The 15,045-nt window shown below is 57.7% G+C and overlaps 1 protein-coding gene across 17 annotated transcripts in view; it reads right to left on the reverse strand.

Annotated features, from left to right (window-relative positions):
• The window catches only part of CHD6 (chromodomain helicase DNA binding protein 6), a 92,979-nt gene that overhangs the window by 40,917 nt on the left and 37,017 nt on the right, over positions 1-15,045 (reverse strand). For 16 of the 17 annotated variants that reach the window (XM_074605604.1, XM_074605607.1, XM_074605605.1 and 13 more), the window contains 4 exons: positions 8,116-8,615; positions 3,764-3,902; positions 3,030-3,179; positions 78-143 (listed from right to left, as the gene is read on the reverse strand). In XM_074605604.1, the coding sequence (XP_074461705.1) occupies positions 78-143; positions 3,030-3,179; positions 3,764-3,902; positions 8,116-8,615 (855 nt within the window). Of the gene's footprint in view, positions 1-77; positions 144-3,029; positions 3,180-3,763; positions 3,903-8,115; positions 8,616-9,134; positions 9,267-15,045 lie in introns of those variants that run through there. The other variant, XM_074605606.1, reaches the window with a different exon arrangement.

Raw genomic sequence — 15,045 nt, forward strand, 5'->3', positions numbered from 1 at the left:
CTGCTGCACGAGGCAGCTAGGTCCTGTCTCCCCTCTGCCCAGGGACCTCCAGCCCCACGGACATCTTTGCCACTCACCTCCTTCTGCACCATCCTGGAGGCAAGGATCTTCTCGATGATATTGGCATCATCCTCGGGAGGCTCCTAGGGACAGGAAAGCAGAACGCTGTTTTCCCAGCTCATTGTGTGGCTTGGCCCCTGGCACCTGCCCAGCACAGAACGGCTGCTCGCTCCTCTCCCAGCTCACCGCCGGGCAGGCACAGCCTTGCTGGGTGCCAGGGTGCAGGTGCTGCCAGCCCAGCTCCACTCACCCTCTGCCTGTGCTCCCTGGGCCAGCGAGGCCGCAGCACTGTCGCGTTTAGCAGTGTGGGTCCTTCCAGCTAGACCAGGGCAGCCAGTGAGGGTGGGAAGTCTCCCAGAAAAGAGGAGGGAGCTTGGGTGCTTCTGCCCCGACTCAAGGAAAGAAATACACCAAAACGTGCATATCTCCTGCTCCCAGCTGCTCTCCATGCCAGACCTCTGACTTGCCTTGGCACTTACACAACCCTGAAGTGCTGGATGGCCACAAGGGCCCCAGCAGAGCGGGGAGCAGGGCTGTCAGGCCCTGCCACAGGCATACTCCATTGCTGCCGCCTGCCCACGGCCGCAGGACACGGGCACCTCAGCCCCACTGCCATCCATGCAGCTCTTCCCGGCAGGCTCAAAGTGCCTCCTCCTTCCCTCGGCAGGCTCCGACTCTGTCATTAGGAAATAACACATGAGGCCGCAGAGACCTTCTGCTGGCCACCCACGGGCTCCCACTCCCTCACGCTGAGCACACGAGCTTTGCTAGAAGTGGCCCTAACACTGTTCTGCTTCCAGCTCCGAGGCAGCAGGCACAGGGCAAGTGGGGAGGTCGAAGCTCTCTGGGACATGTGCTGTGGCAGGACCAGGCGCACCGAACACCAAGGGACAAGAGAGCCAGGCTTGTGCCTGTCTGCACTGAAGCAGGAGAAGCACTGAAAGATTAAGGGCAGAGGACAGTCAGAAAAAATGTGGAGCTTGCTTGAGCATTAGAAAGATCAATTCTGCCCTGTCTGGGAGATGATACAACAGCAGGAGGAAGAGCAAAGTGCAGACCAGAAAGAAGGAGAACTCTGTTCATCTCCTTCAGACGGAAGCAGTCTGGTCCAAGGCAAAGCAGCCCTGAGATGCCCCTTTGCAGACTAGAAAGGTCCCTCCAAGAAAGGCACGGGGCAGGCTGGCAAGGGACAGACAGCCGGGGCATCCCACACCACTCACCCAAAGGGTCTGGGAAAGCCAAGGCAGCGCCCAGGGCAGCAACCTCTCTGTGCCCCAGCCGTCGGCCCACCTGCTGCCTCGGCATCCTCCTGTGGTGTGGGACAGGATGCTGGACCCAGCATCGCGACACAGCAAGCAGGGTAACATCAGCTATGTCTGGGCCCCTCAGCTGCATTCCCATGGCCCAGAGGGGGATTTCTGCCCTATTTCGGGAGCTCTGCCCCATGCCAGGGTAATACGGCCGACGGGAGCACGCAGAGATGCTCCCACCGGAGCTGCTGTGCAGTGCCTATTTCCCCACGCCCAGGCATCCACCCTGGCGCTGCTGGCCTCCAAAGGGTTCACACAAAGCCTGGCCACAAAGGGTTCATGTGAACAAGCCCAGGGGCACAGTGCTGCCACCACAGCTACCTCCAGCGCTCCACGGCTGGGAGCTCCCATGCTGACCCACAGCCCAGCTGGCTTACACAGGTCCGTGGCTCATTGTGGGCAGCCCGCAGGCTGTTGGAGGAGCCCTGCACCACCTCAGGAAGCTGCTGAGGAATATGGCCAGGATTCAGGGGGGAAAGCTGTAAGTCCAGGCTATGGGGAGAGCAGCCCTGAGGCCTCAGCACTCCCATCTTGCCCTGCCAGGGCAGTGTCAACCCTGGGAGCAGCCATGGCCAGACCAAGCCTGCTGGCAGGAGCCCAGAGCAGCCACTCAGCAGAGAGCCTTGCCGCCATCCGACACCTGCCTTAATAATTCACCTGGAGCAGGACAAATTGAGGTGGAAGTCCAAGACTAAGGAGAGCAGGGTGGCAGCATGGACACGTGCCAAAGGCAACCCATTCTCACCTGCTGTTTTGAAAATCTCACTTGGAGAGATCACTGCCAGGAGCCCGGCTGGGACACGGCCCCGGTCAGCAGCTGAAGCAGCATGGGCAGCACCTCCCGTGGGTGTGCGGCAGCCCTCCATGCGAGGCAGGGAGCGTCAGGCCAGCTCTTATTTACTGGTTTGACAAGAGAGCTGACTAATACCCACACCAGAGCCTTGTGAAGAGGGGACTAGAGATGGTCACGGGAACACTATGAAAACAATTAGTGACCATTATTAATATCTGTCAGCTTTGTTAGCGACCTGAGGGAGTGAATGAGCTGCAGGACCAGCAGGAAGGAACTGCCAGCACCCACCAGGAGCCAGTGCTGAACCCGTCGGCAGAGGAGGCAGGGCAGCGAGGCCCAAACTGCAGTGACGCTGGCTGGTCCTTGTCACGCTGCCCAGATCCCTACCATGCTGCCTGGACAATCAGCTTGGCTGTCAGGTGTCCGGCTGGGCATCTCTACGCTCCAAGGCACTGACGGAGAGCAGCAATGTGGGCAGAAAACTATCACCTGGCACCTACAAAGCCCTCGTCTGGCAGAGCCAAAATAATATACTAACCTCATGGAAAAGAGCTACTGAGACAGGAGCCAAAGGTAGATATGGGCAATGGGTGGGTCATGCTTTCAGGGAGATGTTCAACTTCACGACATGTTCCAGAAGCCTTAGTCTCCAAGCAGCATGGGGCAGTTGGACCTGCACGTCTCTCGCCCATCCCTTTGTGCACTCACAGTCCCTGCAAAGCCAGCCTGCACCCTCCCAGAAAAGCACACTCTCACCCCACCCTTGTGCTGGGATCCCCCACTTCCTCGAACCTTGACACTGACACCCTTGGGACACCCTGTGGGAGGCAGGAGGCCCCGTCACCCTGTCCCACATCCAGCCCTACCTCTGCCTGCCAGGCCAAAGTGGATGCAGAGAGTGCGGAGGTTCGCCCAGCTCCCAGCACGGCTATTGTCTCGCCATCATCATCCACCACCTTGAAATCTAGGTCCTCGTTGTACTTCCTCCTCTTCACTTGCCGTCCTGAGCGGCGTTTCTGTGCATGAGATCAAAAAGGCAGTCATGGGGGAGATGGACAGACCAAGTACCTCCTCCCTGCTTGAACAGGGGAGAGAAAGCCCCAGGGCTGCCTGATATTCAGCCCACCCCCTGACCCAGTGGGATGGAGGTGGTGGGAAGAACAGGCAGCCCTCGGAGGTAAACCCATCACAGCACTGCCAAGCTCTCCATCAATATCTGTCCCACACAGCCCCATCAGCCCCCGAGACCTGAAGCAGCAGAGCCCTGCGGAGACACACGCAGCTGCCCAGCCCTGCAGGGCCGACCTGCCTCCCCACGCTGCCAGGAGCCATGGAGGAGACGGAAACTCAAGGCTGAGGGACACGCAGTGCCCAGGACATCAGTGTACACCCAACCCAGGGCCACCAGCTGACTAAGCAGTGTGGCTGGCAGACCCCGGCCCTGGAGGTGAGCCATCGGCTGCCCTCCAGGGCTGGGGTCTACCAGTCACACTGCTGAAAGTGCTCTCTTGATCACTGTGCCCCAGGGCTCAGCTCTTCTCCCACTCAGAGGCAGCTGGGAATTCCCCCACCAGCAGCCAGCCGAGGATTTTGGACGTACCTGGCTGTCAGCCGACTCTCCAGACTCCTCTGGACTCTGCACGGACGGGCTCAGGAGATCCTGATCCAAATCCAAACTGTCCACTGGTATCTCATTTTTCCTCTTCCCTTTCTTCTTCTTCTCCACAGGGGTGTCCTTGCTGCCAAGACAGACTGACAGTTAGATCTTGTCCTAGGGATCCCGGGGGAGAGCCAGCAGGCACCCACACAGGGCTCTGCTGCCACTAGATCACCCAGAGGCAGCTCGAGGCTCCTGGGGTCTCCCCCGCCATTAGGGATCCCCAGTCAGTGATGCTCATTGATCACCATCAAGTGTTTCTCCATTCACTTCCAGTATACTGGGATGGAAGGGTCCACCTGCCCCACCCTGGTGTGGGGCAGAAAGGGGCTGGGGGTGTCCCACCAGCCAGGGAAAGAGCCCCAGAGGGGCTGCAGGAGCTGGGGTTCAGCTCATGGCCAGCCCTCGCTGCTCCTTCAGCATGGGGAGCCTGGATGCCTGAGGTCAGGACGCTCTGGATGGTGGCTCAGGTGTGGCAATGAGCCAGGAGGAACCAGGCCAGCCTCTCCCCTCTAGGCAGGGTGACCCCTTCCTCGGACCATGAAGTCTCCGCAGTGAAGGCAGGTCCTGCACCAGAGCGTGGCAACCTGTGCCCCAGCTGGGAGAACAAGACATGTCCAGCACAGGCGCAAGGAGGATCTCCCCAGCACCGACCCCAACAGGCGATGAGGTGCCTGCTCTGAGCAGAGCACTCACAAACATGTCCTGCGCCGAAAGTCAGGAATGCAGTTCAGCAGCTCCAGAGGCAACCTGTGTCCTGGCACCCCCGAGACAAACCTTCTAGCCTAGTCTGAGAAGCACCAACCATCCTGGCAGCCACCTCCCATGTGTGCCGCAGAGCCCTGCCAGTCTCCAGTAAACCTTTACACCAGTGTTGAGACAGAAGCTGCTCCAGCTCATGGTTTGTCTTCCCTGAGCCACAGTACCGAGTCCCCTCCAAGCTGAGCAGACGCTGACCTGTGCCTTCAGCCGGAGGAAGTTAAGCCCCATGATCACCCCAAACACGGGGAGAGTGCAGGTCCCAGACTCCCACCGGTGCAACGGCCCACGACGACCACCACCTCCAAGGGCCCACTGGGAGACCCTGTCCCACCAGGCAACTGTCCTCCATGCTCCAGTAGCAGAGAGTATTTGGGGCCTGCTCCCAGTGAATCCCACCACCTTCCTGCAAACATAAACCATGCGAAGATGCAGCCCAGCCCCATGGCATGCTCTCGGGGTCAGGGCCACCCGGCCCTGGGTGGCACCCAGCACCCACCACAACTTGCCCGCGCACGGGAACATGCCCAGAAAGCACCAGAGTAAGAAACAACCGCTCCCAACATGCCTGTCCATCCTTACCCTCTGCAAGGAACACTTTAAGGGAAAGATTTCAAAGAGCTGGTGCCTGTCACTGGGCTGAGCAACTCCTCACTCACAGCCCTGCCATCCATCCCCTCCACAGCCCAGACCTGCACAGCAGCAGAGGAACGGTTAGTTTCAAAGCCACGTCAAGGTTTTACATGAGAAAAATCACTGCTTGCCTGGGACTGGCAAAAAACAAGCAGTTAAAAATCTGCTGCTCAGGCCAAAAATGCCCTGACCGTGCACCCGTGCTTCAATTAGAGGCCCTGAAAATGCACGGCGAGCACTGCTTCCACCCGAGCAATAACTCCCAAGATATTGATTTGCAAGTCACAATTAACAACTGCTTCATTCATGAACCAGTAGTTGGCTATGATTAGAAATAATTTAGAAGAAATTATGCCACCATTATCTGCCACTTAGAGGAATCCCAGCAATCATTTCATCTGCACGAGTGCTTACCCTGCCTGCCACTCGCCTCTCCCTCCCCGCACTGCCAGGGGCCTCCAGCCCACCTCCCTGCCTCTGTCCTGGGCAGCGGGCACGGCGGGGACACACACAGCCCTGCTCCCCTACAGAGCTTCCCCCTTGACACCCATGGGTGCCTCCACCCAGCGGCTGTTCCTCCCGTGGGTGACCCAGAGGCCGAGGCAACAGCCTGAGAAGAGGGCCAAAGAGGGAGTGTGGAGGGGGGGAAGCTGCAAGGAGAACCCATGGGCTGGACTTTCCAAGCAGCAGGGGTGGACCTAGGTCCTCCTGGAAGGCACGGATGAGCGAGAGGAAGCACCATGGGCTCAGGATCCACTGGGACAGGGCATAAGGAAAACACAGAGCTTTGCGGCACTCCCAGACTCCCACACACAGTTTCTTCTGGATGCATGATGTGTTATGGAGTTACATTAATTGCTCTTCTTTGCATGAAGTGACCTCTTCATCAGGGCTCCACACGCTGGCCCCCAGCACAGCAAGTGGATCCCCCTTCAGCCCCCCTCCTCGTACCCCCAGACCCTGCCGTGCCTTTGCAGGAGGGACCAGGGTCTCCAGCTCTTCATCTGGGATTACCCCACCACAGCTCCCAGTCTAGCAGAGTGACCTGCCCACCAGCCACCCATGACGGGTCACACTGTTAGGGGCTGCTTTTAGCACCCTGTAAAAGCACTACTGGCAGCCAAGGGACCTGCCAGGGTGGCAACAAGCTCCTGGGCAAGAGCCATAAGTGCCTCCAGGAGACCAAGCCTCCACGGTCTGCTCTTCCCCAGGTTTCCCCTGCTTTGGTCTGGTCCCAAAGGTCCCACTGCAGGGGTGGACCTCTGCGAACTGCCGATATGGCAGCTTCTTACTGGTGGAGCAGTAGTGTCAGTAGGAAAAGCTGCTAGCTGCATCCCTCATCCCGGGATCCTCTTCAGTGTCTAATGCTGTCTTTACATGGGCTTCACCCTTCCCATCCCCGCCTGCAGCCCCTCCCCTTCCCTCTCCACCTCCAGCCCCTCTGCTGCAGCCCTCCTTGGGGCCTTGAAGAGCCCTTCTCTCACCCTCCCGGCACTGTCCACTTGATCTGTCCATCCCCATCTGCTCTGGCTCACCAGCCCAGGACCGATGTGGGCGCTTGGCTTCCTCATGTGCAGAGCCCCAGGCTTCAGGAAGACCAGAAGTGACAGTGCTGCACAGCTCAGGGACCCTCCGGGGACACTGGGACCAGCTCTTGCCCTGCTGAGCTCCCCACCAGCCTGGCGCAGAAGCTTTGCTGCCCCACATCTGTTCACCACCAGCCTGCGCCAATGACACTAATGGCCACCCGGCATCAGCTCTGCAACCCTGGCCTCTCCAGGATCCATCTCTCAGCAAGGTCTGAAGGAGCAGGGCTGTGGAAGACCCAGGGCTCGGTCCTCACCCCGCACACGTGTCCTGTGGGCAGCCATGGTGCGGGGGAGATGGGAAGATCCCACAGACCCTGGGACACCCATTCTGGTGACCATTTCCAGAAAGTCCCCTCGAGAAGCTCTACCAAACTGGTGTTTTCCAACAAAGAAAGGTTTTGCTGAAAATTTCCCAGATGGCTCCTGTACTCATCCCATTTATAGTAGAAATATACTAACTTTATGCATTATTTATAGTATAGGAGGAGGGCCCAGCTCCAATTGATAGGCCTGCTTTGTACAGGACTCTCCAAAACCCACTTATTTTCGCCAGTCCATAACAGTGAACCAAATGATGTGGGTGCTGCTGAGTCCTGCTCTGCTATCTGCACATATTCCCAATTAAAAAGAAATCAGAGCAAAGAAATCAGAGCTTCTGGCCAATCAGCCTGTTAATTAAAAGGATGAGGAATTACTGGAGGCGGAGGCGTTGGGCTGTGCAGTACAAGGGAGTCCTCAGGCCTCCCTGCTGCTGGCCTTGGCTGCCAGCAGCTCCACAGCTGCAAGGGAGGGACAGGTCCTGCCGCCCAGGAGAGGGAGGAGAAGGTTATGTGCTCCACCATCCTCCCAAACCTGAGCTGAGGGAAGGCAGGCTGCTGGCCCCGAGGGGCGCGGGGACCCTTGCACACAGAGCCCAGGGTCAGGTTCGTCTCACATATCCTCTGCCTGGGCCCCAAACCAGACACGACAGGCCCTCTGCCACACAGCACCTCACTGTCCTGGTGAGACACCTCCCTAAGGTCCCTCTGCCCCCCAGGACACTTGGAACAAAGGCCAAGCCAAGGAGAGGCCAGGAGTCTTCAGCCCTTTTCTGGACGTGGGGTCTCACAGGGCCTCATCCCCAGAAGGGCACCCGCCTGTCCTCCCTGGAGAGCCGGGAGTCCTGGCCTCCCGACCGCCACAGCCAGCCTTCAGGACAAGGAGCTCACGCACCCTGCAATGTGGTGGCCCAGCACAGCTCTCTCAGACGAAACTCCTGCGAGCCCACAGCCCCATCCACGCCAGGCACAGAGCCAAGGTCACACCACTACCCACCTGCTCTTCTTGGGTCTTGCTCTGGGGCCAGGCTCAGAGCCGCTCTTCTTGTCTTTAGGCTCCTTGGGGGCTTTGGGTTCCCGAGGTTTCCGGGGCTTCTTGGCCACCTCCCTCTGCTTGGGCTCCTTCGGCTTCTTGGGCTCCTTAACCTTTTTAGGCTCTTTTGGTTCTTTAGGCTCCCTCCTCCTCTTTGGTTTCACCTCCACAGCTGCTTTTTCTCCCCCTTCCTGCTCTCCCAGATCCTTTTTCTTCCGTTTCTTCTTCACGCCTGTGCCCCCGCCCCCACTGTCCTGCATCCCGTTCTGGGTGCTTGTCCGCTTCTGGGGAGCGCCGTCGGGCTCCTCCTCCGGACATTGGCACTGGCCGCCCATGGCTGTGGCCGTCACTGTCACCTGGTTGGGCACCTCGTCCTGCTCCTCGCTGCTGGCAAACGGGTCCTGCGCCTTGCACTCCCAGGCATCCGACATTGGGGAGCGGCTCAGCGCTTTGAAGCCTGGCGGCTGCAGAGAGAACAGAAAGGCAGCGTGTGAAGCAAATGGCAGATATAGAAACAGCAGGTGCTCTAGGGGGAACTGCAGCCCCGGCGAGGCTCTAATCACCCGGGCGCAGCGCAAGCAATGTCCCTCGACCTTCGGGGAACTATGGCTAACGGCCACCACACACATACACAGCTCCAAGGGGAGGACCGCCGTTCCCTACCCGACGGAGGCTGACAGGTTAGAGATGCCTTTCGGTTCCCCACCAGCCCACGTAGGTCCGGAGCGGAGGCGTCTGGCCCCCCTGCTGTGTCCCCAAGCACAGTCCTGCCTTTGATTGCCCACTCCACACCCCACCCTGCTGAGACCCAGAGCGACCCACGCACCCAGGCCACTGCCTGCCCGTTGCCCAGAGCCAGGGATTGTCCCGACAGGGAAGGGAGAGGGAATTAAGGACGCCTTGCAGCCTCCAGCAACAAGAGGCAGGCCCCCAAGCCCGCTCAGGACAGAGTTCAGGACAGAAGAGGGAGATTAGATGGACACCTTTCCTGGGAGCTGCTGGGCGCTGGGCTCCCTCCAGCCCAGAAGAACGGAGCTGCTCTTCCTGCTCCGGCTCTTCCTTCACTTCCTGTGAACTTTCCAGCACTGAACACTGAAAGGAATTCAGCTGCCTCCCCGGCGTGCTCTGCTGCTGTGTCAGGCCCAACCAGAAAACAGCACGAAAAGGCTCAGCTCTGCTTGAGCAGCAGCAGGAGTGTCTGCGATAAGGAGCCCAGGCTCGTCAGCCCCAACCCCGGCTCCTCAGGGAGCAGCCCGGGCTGGTGGGGCTGGCAGGGGACAGCCTGAGGAAGGGAGCTATGGGTGACGATTCCTACTGGGGACCAGAAAAATCCATTGCAGCAGCTGCCGGAGGTGGGGAGAGCAAGGGATGCCCAAAGGGCTGGGCAGAAGCACAGACGTACGCAGCAAGGATGGGGAAAGCAACGCGTCGGGCTCTCCTTCAGCTGCTGGGCCGGATAGTTGCCATGCCCAAGGCTGTGGCACAGGCAACACCTGGCTCTGCCTGCACACCCAGCCAGCCCACTGCACCCTCTCCTCTCTGCCTGTGATCAGGGGGCCACCAGAGAGCAGCTGGGGCCACGGCCAGCACCGATCCCTCGTGGTACTGCCGAGTGCCTGCCAACACCAGGAACCCAGGCAGGTCTCAGCCCGCTGGCTCAGCGGCACAGGCAGTCTGAGCCGCTCCTCCAGCCCCGCAGGAGGAGAGCAAACCCCACAGCCTTCACAGGAGATGGCACGCTTTTCACCCACAACCCCCAGATTAACTCTTTTTAATGCGCGGCTTGGTCATGACCAGAGGGAAGCTGTGGCCATCCCCGGCCTGGCTTGCCGCGGTTGGGCTGGCAGATCAGCAACAGACCAAGCCCAGCAGCGTGACCTGGGCTGGAAAGCTGGTCCTGCAGACAGGTGTTTGGTTAGCTGTCCCATGAGACAGGGTGGCTGGTGAGCTCGTGCCGGTACCCTGCACCCACGGCTGCCCTGCACCAGAGGTGCTGGCTCATTCACAAGCCACTTCCCTGGTGCTGAGGTGCCAGTGCCTCTGGCAGCAATGCCCCGGCCCCGCGGGCTCCCAGCACCACCCGGCTCTTCAGAGCTGCGGGAGAGCATGTAAATATTTACATCCTATGGACTGAGGACTGGAGCCCGTTCAGGGTGGTCTAGGCTCAGGGCACTCTGTATGCACGGATTTCTGATTTGGATTAGATGGAAGCATTAAACAGAACAGGCTGGTAAGGGGAAAAGACCCCCGATGCCCCTGCAGCCACCCATGAGTGGGGCTGCCAGCACATCTGGCACCAGCCAGGCAGGCGGCAGCAGCATCTCTGCCAGCATATGGCCACCTCTAGCACTGCCCCGGCCCCTGCTGCCTGTCTGCTCCAGCGACCTGGGACGGGGGAGAACAACCATTCTGTCACATGGACAAGCCACCAAAATACACCCAAGCAATTAAAAGGAACCTGTTCTGGGCTAGAAAAAATTCAGCACTGTAAATGCTGCCTCTGAGCCCACAGGCTCAGCAACAGGATCAGTCCCAGCCTTTGCATTCCTCAGATCTTGCAAGCTGGGAATCAGCTGGAACAATTTACTGGATTAGCTACAAAGCTCACAGACCCCCAGGAGCCTGGATCTCCTTTTGCTTCTGCGCTGAACAGCAGCCAAGTGCAGATACCAGACAGAAAGCAAATCTTCAGCATCTTTGCACAGCAGGAGGGTGAACTACCCCTTCCCAGCCACAGCTTGTAGCCCTGAGTCTCACAAGGGGGAGACCACCCAACGAGCAACAGGTCTGGATACTGCTGTTCTGGTGCCATCCAAGCACTGAGCGCTTGGAGCAGCTCCATCCCCAACAGCCTGTGCCTGGGGGAGCTGAGCCACGACGGCCAGGCCAGAGCATCCCTCTCATGGCGTGCATCAGCAATTCCCAGCAAACCAGTGTGGAGTAGGGGAGTGGCTCATGATTTCCGGCGCCGCACACCAGCCAAGTGGTCCAAAGCTCCCCCCCTGCCCCATCTGCTGTCTGCACCTACAGCTCCAAGCCAGGCTATGGAGCCCAGGCAGGTCCTGCTCGCCATTGGCATGTCCGCCGCCAGGATGTGCCAGAAGCCTCAGGCCCCACCGCATGAGAGGGGCTGACAAAGCCGTCAGGAGAGCAGGCCTCAAACCGTGACCTCCTTTGTGGGGGTCTGCCTCGTGCTTCGTTGTGCTGCTGAGGCAAATCGGAAAGGGCATTTCTGTGGTTGCTGACGAAGACATCCCAGCCTGCCACAAGCCCTGCTGCAACAAAAAGTTGAAAGCTCTATATAAAAAACCATGAGCTGTCACAAGGTTTGTGAAAATACAACCCTTCCGCTCCTCCTGCATCACCTCTTGCCTGCCAACAGCCCCTCCAGCCTCCAGGCAAGCCCATCATGGTGGGAGCACAGACATGTCCACCCCAGCACACCTCCCAGGCAGCGCTGCAGGCCCCCAGATCCAGCAGTTGCCAGCACTTTGCCATGGGTTGCCCCGTGGGCACCAGACATCGCAGCCTGCTGCGTCCGGGAAGCAGCGGTGGTACCAAGCAGCAGCACCTGCCACCAGCTGGAGCAGCCAGAAGCTTCTGGCACAGGCCCTGCCATGAAAGGGCCATCAAACACCAGCTTGTGGCACCGAGCAGCTCACAGCCAGGCCTCGCACAGGCAGCAGAAGCACAGAGGGGCAGGGAAACCAGGCTCCTCCACACCGACTGCGGGCAAGGTACTGCCAGCCCCAGAAACCCTTCTGCACCCAAGGCTGCTTGGTTTATCTTCAGGGAAAAAGGCTCCCCGTCATGCTCCTACGAGCCCATGGCAAGCTCCTGCCATCCGCAAAGGACTGTGCTGCGGACTACAAATCCGCAGTCAGAGCTCGGCGCACTGCTGCGAGCCAGGGAATGGGCTTTTCCTACTTGCCCTTGATGAGGTTCGGTTTATCCTGGCTTCTCATCAACAGGAAAAGCCTGAGAAAGCAGCGCCAGTGTCATCTGTGCTCCTGTGTGGCTTCAAAGCGCACTCGCAGCTTGCCTGCGGCAGCCCGGCCAGTCCTTTGTGGCAGGCAGGAGCACACCACCCCCGCGCAGCTGGGGCCGGAGCATCAGGTGCTGCCCCTGTGCCACAGGGAACCACCACCTCTGCTTCCAAACAGCGAGGAGCTGAAGGGCCCGTGTCACACCGATGGGGACACAGCACCGCGGGGAGCTCTGCTGCAGCAGCGCCCTCCAAGCTGAGTGGCCTGAGACACACATCTCCACAAGCCATCAGGCTGCCTATGGCTTTGCCCAGGCTACCGGCCACTGTGTCTGCAGCAACAGCCAGCAGTGACACACCACCACGTTCAGACTCCCTTCACAGGGGAGAAACCTCCAGCTCCAGGAGCCTAAACGTGGCAAACTGTAGCCCCAGGATGCTGCTGTAGCAAGCAGGCATGGTGGGCTCCCCTTGGCTGCTCTGGACCAGCCCAGGACCCCTCTAGGCCAGTTCTGTGACCCCGAGGGGGCAGGAGTGGGGCAGGGCAGGCAGCGTGCTCTGCCTCCCCAGCTGCCCAGGCTGGCTGTGGCTCGGGACCTCCAGTGGCAGGACTGCATCCAGACCATGGGAGCTAACAGCCGCATGAACCCACCCGTAACCACGGGCGCCAAAGCACCCAGTGCCATTCAGTACTACAAACTGCAAGCTATGGGCACAACCCACTGATTTTGTTTAAATCGTGCTGCCCTCCTAAGCGGCTTCTGGTTCTCAAGGCGTGAGAGCAAGAAGGAGGATTTCCTTGTAACCCACTCCGTCCCATTCACTGTTTGGCCGTTCTCCATCACATCCTTCCCCTGCAGAACTCTCTTGGCCCAGCTAAGGTACAGGTGACAAGTCTCCCTCTCCTTGCAGGCGGGCTGGGCCGGCGCTCAGACCATCTGCCTCATCCTTCTCTGCACCTCTTCTAATCCCATCAGCTGTGGGGTGGCAGTAGGAAAGCACACAGAGGTACCACATAGGAGGGTTTCTGCTCTGTTCCTCCTCCCTTTCCAAACCACTGAATGAGCCTCTGGGACAACCTGCAGGCAGATGCCAAGCTCTCTGCCAACGTTTCACAGTCTCCTCCAAGAGCGAGGACACCCCCGAGTGAAGATACACGCATGGCTGGTTCCCCCATATGCATTACTTGGCACATCTAAAGACTTTCTTCAACTCTTCAGACTCCGTTTCCATTTCAGCATCTCAGATGATTGCAGGAATCGGCTGGCGCCTTCTCCACTGCTCCACGCCATGAAAGCAGAGACATTTTTCCTGTACTTTGCTTCCTATTCTTTAACCAGTCACTAATTCACAGAAAGACCTCTTATCAGGACAATGTTTAACTTCTTTAAAATCATTCAGTGAGAAACTTCCTCAACAGTTGTTTGGGAGCCCACGAGCACTGTTCCAGCCTAGACCAAACTCACCCCTGGGATCTGACTACCTTTAAAATCCTCGGCAGATTGCAAGGGCTAACGTTGCTTTACAAAAGCCACACCGACTAATTACCAGTGTAGTATTTTCACAGATAAAATGTTTATGATAGTTCCTAACCATTTATCCAATACCCAGTAAACATACTGGCTTTTCATTCCACATTTGTTAAACCTCACCTTCCATAGATGTGGCCCTCATGGGCAACAGCCCGTAACGCTATTTATTAGCGATTCCCAACGCCTAAACAGGCTCCTTTACCATTCTAGAGCAAACACCATCAAAGCCTGGTGGCTTGTGTTACTTTGCTCAAAAATGTCTTTATCAAACACTTTAATTTAAGGGCAACTCTCCGATGCATGTGGCATCAGGGATGGCTCTGGGTTGGGAGCCTTCCTGACCGAGCTGTTCTGTTCCACTTGACACCTCAATCACTTATTTACCCTGTGAACCCTCTTAAAGGCTTTTTAGTCCTGAGAAATTTGAAAAAAAATATTTATTACTAGACTCCATGTCTTTAGCAAGGGGTTCCTAAAAATCCTTTTAATCCTGCCGTGTTACAGGTTTGCTTTTAAATTCCCAGAATACGCATCCTTTTTCTTAGCACAACTTTTTTTAACTAAAGAAGTCTCTTCTACGTGTCTTCTTACACGCCCATCTAAGCACGCAGGTTTGTTGTTTCCAGGGTATTTTGGAGGGCGGGGGGAAGTAAAGGCGACGACTTACAGGATTTGGTAGGTGATGCCCATCTCTGAGCCTCTGGTACCGCACCCAAGCAGCCTCCATACGCCCAGTACGCTTTTTATCCTTAGCGCTGTGCCTTTGCACTGTCTCTCAACTGGCATTTTTTTGGTGACGATTGTAATGATTTTACATTTTCAGAATACACTTTTATGTAACGTTTGTGCATTTTTTTTATTCCCAGAGGAATCTTCTATAAATTACATTTCATACAGGAAAGCAAGTCCCTCAGCAGCAGCTGGAGCACGAAGTCTTGTCCCACGCGTCTAACCACTGTCAAAGAGAAGGTCAGGGCAAAAAAAATGTTTAAATGCCCCCAGAGCGCCGTGAAGGCTAACAGAGCACTTATAGCATGACCCCATTAGAGGGCAAAGCCAAGGTTAGGGTGGGCCTTAATAGTGTGTTTCCTTAACTTAAAATTGTTTAATTTCATTTATAGTCCCAATTTGACTCAACTTCCCATTTTTTTCTTCAGGACTTAGGGGAAAACACCACCGGGAGATGGGAGGTAAAGCGGATCCTGCCCTGGTCCTTGAAGGGCTCCCTCCCTGCTCCCAAACTGCTGAGCCTGCGAGATGCACCGCCGCCTCCAGCAAAGAGCGGAGCTGTGTTCACAGGGACCTGAAGGAACAGTTTAAAAAGTCCACTTGGCATGTGTGCGGGGAGCTTAGGAACAGCAAAGTTCAGCAACATTT

Source organism: Larus michahellis, chromosome 12 (assembly GCF_964199755.1).
Source record: "Larus michahellis chromosome 12, bLarMic1.1, whole genome shotgun sequence".
NCBI classification, from domain to species: domain Eukaryota; kingdom Metazoa; phylum Chordata; class Aves; order Charadriiformes; family Laridae; genus Larus; species Larus michahellis.